Raw genomic sequence first — 15,022 nt, forward strand, 5'->3', positions numbered from 1 at the left:
GGCCGGGCCCGAGAGGGAGAGAAAGGAGGGGTTGGGCCGAAAGGGGCCCAAAGAGAGGAGGGAGGTTTTTATTTGTTTTCTTTTTATTTTAATTGGTTAAATGATCTTCGTGACTTTAAAACTATTCCTCGAGCTCCGAAAATTCACGGAAAATTCCGGAGAGTACATTAGGGCACAAAGAATATTACAAAATATTCCCGGCCAATGATTTTTAAGGGAAAATTTTAATTCTCCCATTATTTCACTTGATTAAATTGCTTAACTTTTTATTCAATTTCTAGGAAATGCATCATTAAATGATTCTTAATCCCGAACGAAAATCGGGGCGTTACAGATACCCATAGTAGTTCTAGCCAACCCTCTGAAATAATTCCCAGTTCAATTACACTACCAGAACAAACTAAACATACACATGAACATGTCACTGAGGAGGTTGACAGTGAAGCTCATCGAAGGAGTAAAAGACAAAGGACGGCTAAGTCTTTTGGTGATGATTTCACTGTGTACCTCGTGGACGACACTCCTAAGTCAATTTTAGAAGCATATGCATCTCCTGATGCAGACTACTGGAAGGAGGCTATCCGTAGTGAAATGGATTCCATTATCGCTAACGGAACTTGGGAGGTGACAGAGCGACCCTATGGGTGTAAACCTGTGGGAGTGCAAGTGGGAGTTCAAAAAGAAGCTGAGGCCTGATGGTACCATTGAAAAGTACAAGGCTCGGCTTGTTGCTAAGGGCTATACTCAGAAAGAAGGTGAAGATTTCTGACACTTACTCACCTGTTGCCAGATTGACCACAATTCGTGTGCTACTTTCCCTAGCAGCCTCACATGGTCTTCATATTCATCAAATGGACGTTAAGACAACTTTTCTTAATGGAGAGTTGGATGAGGAGATCTATATGGATCAGCCTGATGGGTTTGTAGTTGATGGTCAAGAAGGCAAGGTGTGCAAATTGTTGAAATCTTTGTATGGTCTGAAACAAGCTCCTAAGCAATGTCATGAGAAATTTAACAAAACATTGACATCTGCAGGCTTTGCAGTCAATGAGGCAGATAAATATGTGTACTATCGCCATGGTGGGGGTGAGGGAGTTATTTTGTGCTTGGATGTTGATGACATACTGATATTTGGGACAAACCTTGGGGTGATAAATGAGGTTAAATCATTTTTGTCTCAAAATTTTGATATGAAGGATTTGGGAGTAGCTGATGTTACCTTAAACATTAAGCTAATTAGAGGTGAGAATGGGATTACACTCTTGCAATCCCATTATGTCGAGAAGATCTTGAATCGCTTTGGCTACATTGATAGTAAGCCTTCTCCAACACCTTATGATCCTAGCTTGTTGCTTCGAAAGAACAAGAGAATTGCTAGGAATCAATTGGAATATTCCCAAATCATTGGCTCGCTGATGTACCTGGCTAGTGCAACTAGGCCTGATATCTCCTTTGCTGTGAGCAAGCTGAGCCGGTTTACCTCTAATCCGGGAGATGATCACCGGCGTGCGCTTGAGCGAGTAATGTGCTATCTGAAAGGTACTATGGAATTGAGGCTTCACTATACTGGGTATCCTACAGTCCTGGAGGGTTATAGTGATTCTAACTGGATCTCTGATGTGGATGAGATCAAAGCCACTAGTGGATATATCTTCACACTGGGCGGTGGTGCTGTTTCGTGGAGGTCTCGCAAACAGACCATTTTGATAAGGTCAACCATGGAAGCAGAGCTGACGACACTAGATACTGCTACTGTTGAGTCAGAATGGCTGCGTGATCTATTAATGGATCTGCCTATTGTTGAAAAACCGGTGCCGGCTATCCTTATGAACTGTGACAATCAAACGGTAATTGTCAAAGTGAATAGTTCTAAGGATAATATGAAATCATCTAGACATGTGAAAAGGCGATTGAAGTCTGTCAGGAAATTGAGAAACTCCGGAGTTATAACGTTGGATTACATCCAAACAGCTAGAAACCTGGCAGATCCCTTTACGAAGGGACTATCACGAAATGTGATAGACAATGCATCGAAGGATATGGGTTTGAGACCTATGTGAGTTATACTATGGTGGTAACCCAGTCTATGTGATCAGAGATCCCGTGAATTAGAACCTGGGAAAACAAACCATTAGTAAACTAGAGGAGAGTACTAATATATATCCTCTCTAAGTGAAGATGCATGTACTCTCGAGAGCTGCAAGGCAGGTTCGCTATGCCTTAATGAGTTCTGTTGGCTTTAATTAGCGAAGATGATGTCCTGCAGAGCATTCTTGAAAGAACTCACCTTTGTGAGCTTGACTGTTGGTCGCAGCCTGTGGAGATTTTGAGTGAATCTTCTAGGAAGCTTACTAAAGACCTAGGAGTATGACTTATACGCTCCACCCGAGGGGTAGTCTATAGACGGTATAGTACCAGATAAGACTCTGAGTGAAACTTGCTTGCACAAGACTTGCAATTCAAGGCGTAGTCCATTGTTCAAGTTGTGAATAAGTGTAGCTTGGAGTTCTAGATGGATGTTCAACCTTAATCGGTCTCCATCGAACCGCTGGTATATAAACAGTACATTGGAAAAGGAAAATCTCAGTGGGATTTTGAGATTTGGTTGGGGATTGTTGGAATTAATGGATGGGCCTTAGCCCACTGGAAGATTAATTCTTTGGTTTAATCTTTGGAAAATCACAAAATCCCACCACATGGGATGGCATGCATGTGGAGTTTAGTACTACCTTGCTTATTCTAGGAGAGGGGGACCTCCTTAAAAGGGAGGATGCCCTCCTAGCCACTTGAAGCATGTATGGTGGAGAGAAGAAGGGGAACACATGCACGCGCTCGCTCGCCTGGCCTAGCAGGGCAAGCGGCGCACGTGCACGACGTACGCGTCGATTGGTCCGCAAAATTGGCTCCTCACCCTTGTGCAGATGCAGCCTCCTTTTGCAGTTTTGTTTTGCTGCAGGAAAATTCGGATTTGTTTTGTTTTTGGAAACATTCCGAAAAATCCGATGCGTGAAAACGGCGTGGAGTCCGGATAAGTTACGCGCGACTTATCCGGTTCGGTTACGCGGAGGGGAGATCGTGCGGGCGCCCTGATCAAGCGACCTATCTCTATATAAACCGAGCCGCCGCCTTCACGCAACACATGCGAAATCAATCTATGGTTTGCCTCCTACTCTATACTGCGCCGTCACTCGTAGACTACTCCATCCCGCTCGCCGGCGTGCACCGGCGATCGGGAGAGCAGGTCTCCGGAACCTCTGCCTTCGACGTCCTGCACCGGGAGAAGGGGGCAATAAGGTTTTTGGGAAGCGCTTCGCGCGACTGCTCCCTGTTCGTCCACGACGGCTCGCCTTCCTCTCCGCTCGCGTGCTGCGCGCCTTCGTCGACGCCCGCAACCGCGAGTAGTTCCTGCCGAGCAACCGGTCTTTCCGCCAGCTCGGTACGTGTTCGACATGTTACGCATATTTCATCTGTTCATGTTTTACTGCTTAGTTTACATGTGTAGATCTAATGATGTGTTAATGCTACTGTAATGCCATGATTTATTTATAGAATATATTAAATCATTATATGCCTATGATCTCAACAGAAAGGAACTCAGAATTAGGTTTGTCTGAGCACCTGATGTACACTGAGATAACCATTTGACCCTCTGGGCCTTCAGGCTCAAAAACTGCTTGAAATCCTTCTTAAACTGCTGAGCATAAGCATCTGTGTGACGATTTGACGCCTTGATAGCCTCAAGCTCTTAGTCTCCTTAAGATCATCAGTGCCTCCAGTTACAAGTGCACAATTAATACTGAAAATATATTCTGTTCGTACATGAGCATACATATTTTTTTTAGTTAGAGAAATTTTCATAGAGATAAGAATTTTCAGCAATCCTTCCAAAACTGCTGAGCATAAGCATGAAAAAGTTTCATGCTTCATAGGGATTTTTGCTGTTGCTTCTGTCTCAGCCACCCATTTAGCAATCAATGGCTGCATGCATGAGCCATACAAAAATGATTAATTAGCAACTGTGTACTAGAGAATAAGGTGTTTTACCTGAGAAAAAAATCACCAAAAAAAAAAATCTTCGGCGACAAAATTAGAGCACGCATTAAAAAAAATACACCTCGATTTGACTAAGCGCTAAAAAACCGGCACTACGAAATTTCTCGCTTAAGTGAGTACGGTTTTTCTACAAATGGGAAACTTTTTACTTGATTTTAAACTTTTCTTTTGCGTAAAAAAGCACAAACACAAATGCTTATATAAATTTATACACACCCATCCATTTAAATGCATATGCGCTTGAGAACGAGCAGGAGAGCAGGGGCCTGGGCTAGTCCACGCTGACGCACGTTGCGCCGTCTGAGAAGATAATGGGCTCCGACATGCACAACAAGGAATAAGTCCTATTGCCGTCCCTTCACACTATTAATCTTCGCCCCTAAACTGTATAAAACCGAATTATGTTCTGTCGGTTACGGATAAGGCATACCCTCTATCCTACTACTTATGGAATATATCGATAAGATATATCTTCACGTATACGGTCAGTTCCCGTATACACCTTTAGAAATTCGTCTCAGATTATGGAAAATATCTCCATGAGTTAAGGAATTGTAGAAGTCCTATTCGGAAAGGTCAAAATTTCTAGTATGCCGTGTTGGTTTACATATCCCCAAGTCTTACTTGAGGGTCATGGTATTCCACGGTATAAAAGGGACCCTTCGGGAGAGGCAAAGGGTATCACATCTCATCGCCAACACACCCACCAAAGATTACGAAGCCGGAGTCCACGGAGCCAACTCGCCGGGAGATCTCGTCGAATTCTTCGACTACGAACTCATCGGTATTGCTTATTTTGATTACTCTCTTTGTAATCTATTCTCATCATCATTAATCCTATATAAACTGGACTAGGGCTATTACCTGATAAGGGGCCTGAACTAGTATAATCCTTTTTTTTTTTGTCTGTTTTGATGTCGTACTACGTAGACCCCTGTTCCAACGTACCTCAATACTCTATTCATCCAGTCCACGAGTATCACTCGTCGACATGTTCTATGGCAGTTTAAACCCTATTTACACTATTTTTACTTACGTGGTAGATGTTCAGGCCCACTTGTCAGCCGACCAGGCTATGGCAACCACACTTCATGGGGGGCGCTGATACGCGATCAGCCGCGCGCCCCACGCGCGCGTGCGGTCATCTCTAGTCTATCTGTATCTCCTATACATCATATGTATATATGTATGTACATACTATATATACACACATGTATGTATATACACTATATACATATGTATATATTTTTTTATGAATATATTTTTAACGCATTAAAAATATATACATATATACAAAGTTTATATATGACGTATACAAAGTCTATATACGATGTAACAAAGTTTATATAGGACATATACAAACTTTGTATATGATGTATACAAACTTTATATGCATATGTATAAAAAAATAAAAAACAAGAAAATGCATTACGTATACGCGTATACAAACTTTACATACGTACGAATATAAACTTGGTTTACATATGAGTACAAACTTTGTATTCATACATCTTTATAGCAACCGGAAAAAGAACATAACGGAAGAGAACCTGGAAAAAAAACCAAACCGAACCGAAACGAACAAAACGGATAAAAAAAAGAAAAAATCAACCAAACATAAACGAAAAAAAGGAAAAAAAACAAGAAAAAAAACAGAAAACTAGCTCCTCCCTCCTTCTCTCTGCGCGACATGTGTCCAGTCGTGCGGGGAGGGGCACGCGTGACTGATTGCCAAATAGCTTTCTCGGCGCTTCATCCATATCACCGGGAGGAAAACAATGGCGCTTGCCGTCACTCCCTTGCCCCACCTCCCGATCTCTCCCCCTCCCAACCGCCGTCGACACCAACAGTGGCCCCTCTCCTGTCGTGTAACTCCATCATCTCCGCGGCAATCCCTCTCAGCAACGCCGTCCACCTTCGCCCTCAGCGCAGTAGGCAACCGTGCCTCGCTGCCGCCGCCGCGACAACGGCTTCAACCGCCGGTGGATGAGATTGAGGGCCGGGTAGCTGCCACCTCCGCTACCGGCCTTGAAGAGGAGGTCAGCGAGGGAGCCGTTGCTCATGTATTCGTAGTCTCGTAGACGAGGATGCCGTCGGTGAGTGTTCATCCCCTCCGCTCTGCTCCTCTCCCGTCCAAATCAATTTCCCCCTAATTAAATGCTGGTGTTCTGGTCGCTGTTGTTGCAGATGTTCCCGTCGACGAATGCCGGATTCTAGTAGGCAATGGCGCGCTCCGCAGCCTCGCCGTCAATTGCAGCCTCCTCGATGACTCCGCCGTGCCGGCCGTCGTGAAGAGAAGCCTTCTCGAGCTCTCGCTGCTGAAGTGCTCGTCCTTCTCCTGGTACCTCTTTGTGGCAGTTGGTGAGATCGAGATGCAAAATTTTAAGGTGTGGTTTCTTCAGCATTGGCTTTGTACGAGCACGATTGCACGAAAGTGTATTCTATCAGGGAATCGAATTGATGAATTGTTGCATGATATTGCACTGCGTTCAGTTTATCCTTGTTTAAACTTTAATGTGTTACGAACATTACGGAAAATTGATTTGTACATTCCAAATCCATTGGTTGCACTAGCCGTCAACCCGTGTTTTGCACGGACTATATTAAAATTTTAAAAATCTTAATCATATTCTAGAATATTGGTTATTTATTTTCAAAAATATCTCATACAGGAAATTAGTGGATTCCATATTAGCGGATTTGCGTGGAGATAGAATTCAAAAGAATCTTTATTTTTACATAGAACTCTTACTTTTTATTTCCATATATATATAATATGTATAAATTTTATTTTTTTAAACATAGAATTATATTTTTTTAATTGACAGATAGATTAATAAAAACAAAGTAATTTAATTTTCCTATTGAAAATAATTGTGAATTTTGATAATAATAATAATATGTACAAAATCTTACTCCACACCGACGTTCGCTTTTAGCATCCAATGCTTCCACTGAAAGATACTCTGCTCATGCATGGTGGCCTAGGCATCTTCCCCGGAAACTCAAAATGTCAATAATTATGCAATTGCTATAGAAATCACGTCCAAATTTACTTTTTGTTATCTATTTTGTTTATTAATAATTCTACACATTAAAATATCTTGATTTTATATTTTTATTAAATAATTTTAAACTGTAGAATTGATGATCAATGCAAAGTGCTAGAGTATCAAATGCGTTCTTTATGCTTTTCTATAACCTTGTTCTAGTTTTTTATTTTCTAATTTAATAGTTCTCAAAATAGAAAAATCATAGATAATGTGGCCTCACAGTTAATATAAAAAAATGAACTCGCCTTGGAATCCAAATTTTTTTATTTAATAATTCTGAAAATTATAATTGAAAATATGAGATTGTCCCTCCTCATTGGGGGTCTGAAATTTAGTATTTCATTTATTTATTGATGTAAATTTAACAATTAGGAAGCTCCGCTGTGTCTTGACTGTTCTTTTATATATGTCGCTCCTAATTTGATGATAACACCTAGATAGATGATTTCGGTTTAACTAATTACAAAATCCGTTAGTAAACCGTGAGACAAATTTATTAACCCTAATTAATCCGTTATTTGCAAATGTTTACTGTAGCACCACATTGTCAAATCATAGAGTAATTAGTCTCAAAAAATTTATCTCACAAATTAGTCGCAATTTAATGCAATTAGTTATTTTTTAGCCTATATTTAATACTTTATGTAGGTGTTAAACGTTCGATGTGACAGGGTATAAAATTTTAGGGAGGGATAACATGCCTTAATGTGAGGATACAGCGAGCAATTAGCAATTTAGCATGGGCATCGATTTGCATGCAAACGCCCACAATCATGATATAGAAATCTAATGTAATTATATATATATATATATATATATATATATATATATATATATATATATATATATATATATATATATATATATATATATATATATATATATATATAACTACTATACAACACCCTAAGGTGCTACGTATTAAAAAACACCTCATACAGCCTCCAACCCCACCCACCCACGCTCCCACCAGGTCCATAGTACGCAGTTAAAATTTAACTCACCGACGACCAATCTTGATCCCACCTTTGCGCGCCCTCCCCTCACTCCCATAGTCCGAGTAAATTTTTTACTTGATGCTATCCAACTTCTTATTAGTTTTATATATAGTTAAAATTTAACTCATCGACGACCAATCTCGATCCCACCCCTGCACCCCTACCCCACTCCAATAGTCCGAGTAAATTTTTAACTCGCGCACCACTAAGAGCCACCCCCACCCCACCCTGTCAACGCTCCTGCCCAAACAATAGTAATTTTTTTACTCACACCAATAGTTCTATTTATACCATCCATAACCATCTCACTGTATCCAAACCCCCATTCATACTCCCGTCCTCTTCCATTTTTTTCGGATCTGAGAAATTGGGGATTCAGCGGCGACGAGTGACCGGTCTGCTCGTCGGGGCGATGGTGTGGAGGCCGAGCTCCGAGTGGTGGCGAGGAGATCCATCGGTGAGGGGTGGCGTCGTCATGCATCCAGGTAGGAGAGGGCGATTGCCGTCCTCTTGAAGGTGCCCGATCTGAAGGCCGGCGCCGGTGGTCGTTCTTCTTCGGAGCCCGTGAGGGTGGCGGCGGCCGGCTACGTCGTCCATGGCGTGCCTCATGGTCGGTTCAGGGAGCACACGAGTAGTCGGCCAGCGGCAGTGGTGGCCCTGAAACAACGTTCAAGCCAGAAAGGAGGGGAAGGTTACTTTCCACCTTGCGCGGCGGCAACGGTCTTAAGGCCCGGCGACTAGCTTCCAGGCCTGCGTCGATGAGTATAGGGCAGGAGGCCGATGTAGACGCTGGTTGCTGCGCCGGATCTGGAGGAAGCCTAGCGCATGCAGCACCACCACGTGCGGCATGCTTCTCGGGTCATCCGCATCTCTGCTGTTTCTATCCTCCCGTGGACGGGGTTTCGTTTCATTTTTTTCTCTTTGTTGGTCCTGTAGTTTGTTATGCACGGGCGATTTTTTGTACGATTGATATGCATATGATTGAATGTAATACTCCATAATCTAATATTGACTGTATGTGTCAAAATATGCCCCATAAAAGGATAACGATACTAGTATTTTGATGGCTTAAAAATTTTCACTCACTTTTTTTACGGACAGATTGAGTAAGTATATTACTATGAACACACTGAGAGTGATGTTTAAAATAGAGTAAATTGCGTTGACGGTACAAGAACTTGGCGGGTGGGTGCGATTAAGTACAAGAACTTAAAAATTGGACATATCGATACAACAACTTGACTAGGTGGGTGCGTTTGTGGTTAAAAGGCTGCCACATATGATTTTTTTGCCACGTCAGCTTTCCACCTTGGACAAAGTCTACGTGAGGGCCCTTTACACATCATAATAATTTTGCACAAATCCCCTGCTGTTTTTCTCATTTGAGGACATTTTCCAGTACGGATCAATTAATCACCATGAGGGATAGGACCTTAAATATGTAGCTTCCGGCTGCGGCGGTCGGTGGGACTCAAAGCCGGCGTGCGGCAGCAGTCGTCGGGACTCAAAGCTGGTGGCGGCGGTCCTCGGGGACTCGAAACCGGCGTGGGTCAGTGGTCGATGGGACACGAAGCCCGGCCACGGCAGCCATCAGGACTCAAAGCCAGTGCAGGGGGTTGTTAGATCTCGAAACCACCGTCGCCGCCCATGGCCGTAGTAGGTTCCCTTCTGATGAGAATCTGAACCTTCCATTTTTTTGTGCTGTAATTCTATGGGATTCTTCGTCCATAGTGGAATCAGCATCATGATAACTGCATCTGGTGTACCACTGTGAGAGGACTCTTTGACTCTTTGTTGCTGTCAAAGCAGTATGTGAGTGAATAATGGCAGTGTAGGTGCTTTTGTAAATACTCTGGAAGTGCTTTTGTTATATAAGGGATACAAGAATTTTTCAGCTACTTAAATGAATGGTGAACACGATGTAGCAAATACTGGTTGTATTCTCTCTTTTGGAACTGCATGTCCAAGTGATAACCTGAATTTTGCTAACATTGCTTTGACCAGTAGCAATTTCTGTACAGACATATGTGGTATGTTTTCTTGTCCATAGACAAATCCTGGCAGAAATGTGCTCCTAATATTCTGAAATGTTTTACCATAAATAGCTGTTGTATAAACAGGAAAAACAAGAGATGTTCCTAAATTGGAAATTAGAGCAATGTAACAGAGCACACTCCAAAATGAAACATGTCTAATTGGTTGGCAAAAAATAAACATAACTTCTGGATAAATTATAAGCTAATCCTTTTTATCAAGTTGAATATATTGTTCACTTTTTCTTTGTCTCCTCCCTTTTCTTCAACTCTGATTTCTTATTGGGTTGCGTATTTCTCTTCCTTGGCTCAGCTTTTCTCTTCCGAATTGTTGCCCTGCCCTCTTTGGTTGCTGTCGTCATTGGCGGCTGCACTGCAGCTTTTTGGTTTGTGGCAATAAAATTTGATTCTGGCAGTGGACCAAGGTCAACTCTAGAAGAGTTGTTTATAATGTTCTGCAGAAAGTACATTGAAATTGTGAAAACTGTTTTATAAAGCTATAAAATGGAAAATTGGCAAAGCATTGTCTAACCTCTCTCGTCAAGGAAGACAATATGGTATTTTGTAACTGATCATAGCTAGGTTGGCTGGTTAAAATGCTAGTCTGACTGTTCAGAACTTCAGGCATGACCTGCAGAGGCATAAAATCTTCATTACCATGTTGTTGTGAAGGAGCAGCACTGGCTTGCTGCTTTCCTGCTTTTATATCTTCCTTCCTTTTCTTGCAGCCCTTCTTGTTGTGATTAACTCCTTGACAGTAGCTACAATGCATTTGCACACCATGCTTGGATATTTTTGTTCCTCCTTCAAGTTCATGTGGCTGCTTTCTTCTACATCTCCTAGGCCTTCCAACTTTCTTCTCATTAATCGGTGGGTTCACCTTTGGTCCATTCATCTTTACCCAAGATGCCTTGTCCCTAACAGGCATTATGTTAAATCCATAGGCCTCCATGTATTTTTCAGTTGAATAACAGAAGGATACCACATCTTCAGGTTTTGTCCTCTCACTCCTCAAGCAAGAAATTGCATGGTTGCATGGTATCCCTGTCAATTGCCATCTCCTACATTCACAGTGTTTTGCCATGAGGTCAACAATATATTGGTGTTCTTTATCAGTTACTTGGAACACCCCTTTACCAGCAGGTAATATGTAGCATGTATTTGACAATTCTGCATTTTTATCAACCTTTTTCTGTATTTTTGGGCATATGTTTCCTGACCACTTCTTTACACACTCCTCTTGTTTGGTATGTATCCTATTCATGATTTGGCTCCTAATCTTTTCAAGCATGGATAAAATTGGAAGCTCTCTGGCTTCAAGAATGTACTTGTTGAATACCTCGGAATTGTTGTTGAGTAGAATATCACACTTGGGGAAATCACTAAAGAATGCTCTGCACCACTGGTTGGGTGGTATTTCCTCCAGGTAGGCATAAGCATCTTTGCTAAGAGACTTCATCTTTTCCATGTTAAATTCCCACTCTGGTATAGTACTTGACCTTGCAATTGCCCACAACTGATTCTTTAGAGTCTCCCCTTTGTATAGAACATGAAAATTTTGGTACAAATGCCTAACGCAAAATCTTTGTTCTGAATCTGAGAATTTATCCCTCACAGCTGGTACCAATCCCTACAAAATTTAAAAAGGAAGGGTGAGTACTAATCCATTGAACAGTAAATAATTCAAATATTTTAAAAAATGACAAGTTGAACAAAATCAAATATGATGGAATAAAGTCATACCTTCTGTCTGTCTGTCATGATAGTATAAGGTCCAGTGTTGTCGATAAGGAGATCTTCTTTCAAAGTATTCAAAAACCAACCCCAACTAGCTCTACTCTCCACCTCCACAACAGCCATGGCTATAGGATAGATGCAGTCATTAGGATCAATGCCTACTGCAGTCAACAAATGTCCCCCAAACTTGGTTTTGATGTGGCATCCATCAAGGAATATGATAGGTCTACAACCACTTAGGAATCCTCTTTTGCAAGCATCAAATGACACATAGCATGTATGGAAGCACATATTTTGTAGGTTCAAGAAAAATTTACTACCTGGATTTGAAGTCCTAAGCTCTTGTCCATAATCTCACAACATATCGTATTGTGCTATTTCATCACCATATATCGCTTTCATAGCTAGTTTCCTTGCTCGACCTAATTTATGTCTTGATGGTGTTACATTTAGTTCCTTTTGAACTACTTTAGAGAAACTTTTGAGTGTCATCCTATCATTGTCCCTAAAGCTTTCAACATATCTATTTGCAAGATACCTGGCAGTTACATAATTCAACTCCCACTCCTTCTGACATTTGTGGCCATCTATATATCTTTTTACCATAAGACAATTCGTCCTGCTGTCCTCAGCTACATCCAACATCCATGAGCACTCTTCTTTACATTTAGCCTCAATTTTTTTCTTGGTATTTCTTGTAAATTTAATTGCGACTCTATTCTTCACACTGTATTGTTTTATTGCTTGCCTAACTTCAATAGCATCAGAGAACAACATCCCAACCTTAAAGATTGGTGACTCCATGTCCACAGCAGCCACAAAGTTCTTAAATTTCAACTTAATGCCTTCATTATCTTCATCAGATGACTCTGGAAGCAACAAGCCTTCATCATCAGAGTCATGTTCAGGAAGCTTAACAACCATCTTGCTGCTAGCCACTTCTTCTATCTCGACACAGTTGTCAAAAGCATCATCATCCCCCTTGTCAGCCTCATAATCACTGTCAACAAAGTCAGGATCTACATCGATGTCATCGTCATCGTCAATGTCATGACCTTCTATAGGTTTAACATCTGAATCTTTTCGATTCATTGTAGACCTCTCACGGCTAGCCACGATAGGTATAGAAGCAGGGGTAGAAAGAGCAACATCATCCCAATTGATGGATTCCAGAATGTCTTGGTGATCCACATACAAAAGCAATGTCCTAAACCTTGGTGCTAATGCAACCATGCTGTTGGTGCTTGCATCAGAGTTAATTCTCCTTAGCCCATCACTGAATGTCTTCCCAGGCAATAACCAATAAACCTTGGCCTTCTCAGACATATCATATCCTAGTTGCTCAATAAAATCATCAAGCCATAATGAAGACCATGTGTCACTGTCACAATAATCAAACCAATCCACCTTTTCATCCAAATAAATTCTGCTACTACCAACTCCAGAGAAAAAACCACCATGATGTAGTTCAGTTGTGAACTGTTCATCCTTGCAGCCTACATCACAAGACAAATCATTCTGATTTGTCAAATTGTAAATAATTATCTGATCTGTTATAAAAAAAAGATTATAAAGAGTACATATTCATGATTAGAGCAAAAATTATTTCTAATCACAAACTATTCGTGAAGGATTACTTATATGACACCTAGCCTTATAAACACCCAAGCAGTGGCGGAGGCAGCGCCGGGCCACCACAGGCAATTGCCCAGGCTCCATGCGTACAACAACACTGCTCCAATGCATATACAACATATTACTCATTAAACATATACTTAATCACTTTGTCTCATAGGTTATAATGGAGATTAATTAAATGAATAAACAGAAACGAGGAAGCAAGGACCAAACCATCAAACTGTAGATACAGACACCAAACAACACAATCACAAGATTCAAGAAAAAACAGAGAAACATGCAATTACCGGTACAAATCAATGAAACCCTAACTTTATCAACAACAATCAATTGAACCAAAAACGAAAATATGTAATCACTAGGGAGTTATTTACCATAAGAAGGAGGGGACGCCCCAAGAATTCGCCGAGTCGGCGCCATCCCAGCGCACGAGGCGATCACGTCAGATCAGTTCGTAGGTCTGAATTACTAAGCGCACCAGTTTGGGATGATCTCAGATCAGCGTGGCTCATATATGATGCCCTCGCAACCGGCGCAGAGGCGATGCAGTTTTGCTGTGCACTCGCTGCTAGCCACCGTCGCCTCTCGATCTGTTGAGGTGAGTAAATCACGGACAGAAAAACAGAACCAAGGCACATATATTTTTTGCTGTGTTAAAACAAAAGAACCATTTAGAATATAAAAACTAGTAGGAGGTTTTTTGTAAAATGAGATGGGATATCACTCTATGATGCTGATGCTAACGTGGGACTTTGTCCAAGATGGAAAGCTGACGTGGCAAAAAATCTTATGTGGCAGCCTTTTGAACCATAAACGCACCCACCTAGCCAAGTTGTTGCATCGGTATGTCCAATTTTCAAGTTCTCGCACTTAATCGCACCCACCCGCCAAGTTCTTGTACCGTCAACGCAATTTACTCTTTAAAATATATGGAAGTAAAAACATTACTAAACACTAATAAGTATTATAGGGAAAAATATGAAGTGCAAACCCTATATGTAATGCAAACGTAGAAAATACCGTTGGATCGAAAAATGGACGCCCGATATTCGTCCACGTCAACATGAGTTAAAATTTTACTCGTAAACTGTACAGCAAAAGAATCCCTGTGAGTTAATAAATTGCTCTAGATATTACGTTTATAGAAGAAATATTGATCAGTTAAAAATTTACTATCACATACCGAACAAAAATACCCATTAGTAAAAATTTCACCAACGGCATGAAGATTTTTTCACTGGAAGGATCGCCTGTCACGTGTATATTTCATTGAAACGTACACCCTCCGTCCCAAAATAAGTGCAGTTTTGCACTATTCACGTTCAACGTTTGACCGTTCGTCTTATTTGAAATTTTTTTATGATTTGTATTTTTATTGCTATTAGATGATAAAACATGAATAGTACTTTATGTGTGACTAAATATTTTTAATTTTTTCACAAAATTTTCAAATAAGACGGACGGTCAAACGTTAGGCATGAATATCCACGGCTGCACTTATTTTGGGACG

At 41.1% G+C, this 15,022-nt stretch overlaps 1 protein-coding gene and 1 long non-coding RNA gene across 2 annotated transcripts; one reads left to right on the top strand and one right to left on the bottom strand.

The window, feature by feature from the left end:
* The first annotated feature begins 5,769 nt into the window (after positions 1–5,769).
* Positions 5,770–6,529, top strand: LOC107277637 (uncharacterized). The gene is made up of 2 exons (XR_001546704.3): positions 5,770–6,149; positions 6,241–6,529. It is a non-coding gene; the product is annotated as an uncharacterized lncRNA (long non-coding RNA).
* A 3,844-nt stretch (positions 6,530–10,373) lies between these two features.
* On the bottom strand, positions 10,374–11,745 carry LOC136356984 (uncharacterized). The gene is made up of 2 exons (XM_066311710.1): positions 10,670–11,745; positions 10,374–10,592 (listed from the first exon to the last, which is right to left on the bottom strand). Exons 1-2 carry the CDS (start codon positions 11,603–11,605, stop codon positions 10,374–10,376), a joined length of 1,155 nt encoding a protein of 384 aa, XP_066167807.1. The 5' UTR covers positions 11,606–11,745.
* Positions 11,746–15,022: the final 3,277 nt, after the last annotated feature.

Source organism: Oryza sativa, chromosome 6 (genome assembly GCF_034140825.1).
Source record: "Oryza sativa Japonica Group chromosome 6, ASM3414082v1".
Classification (NCBI taxonomy): Eukaryota; Viridiplantae; Streptophyta; class Magnoliopsida; order Poales; family Poaceae; genus Oryza; species Oryza sativa.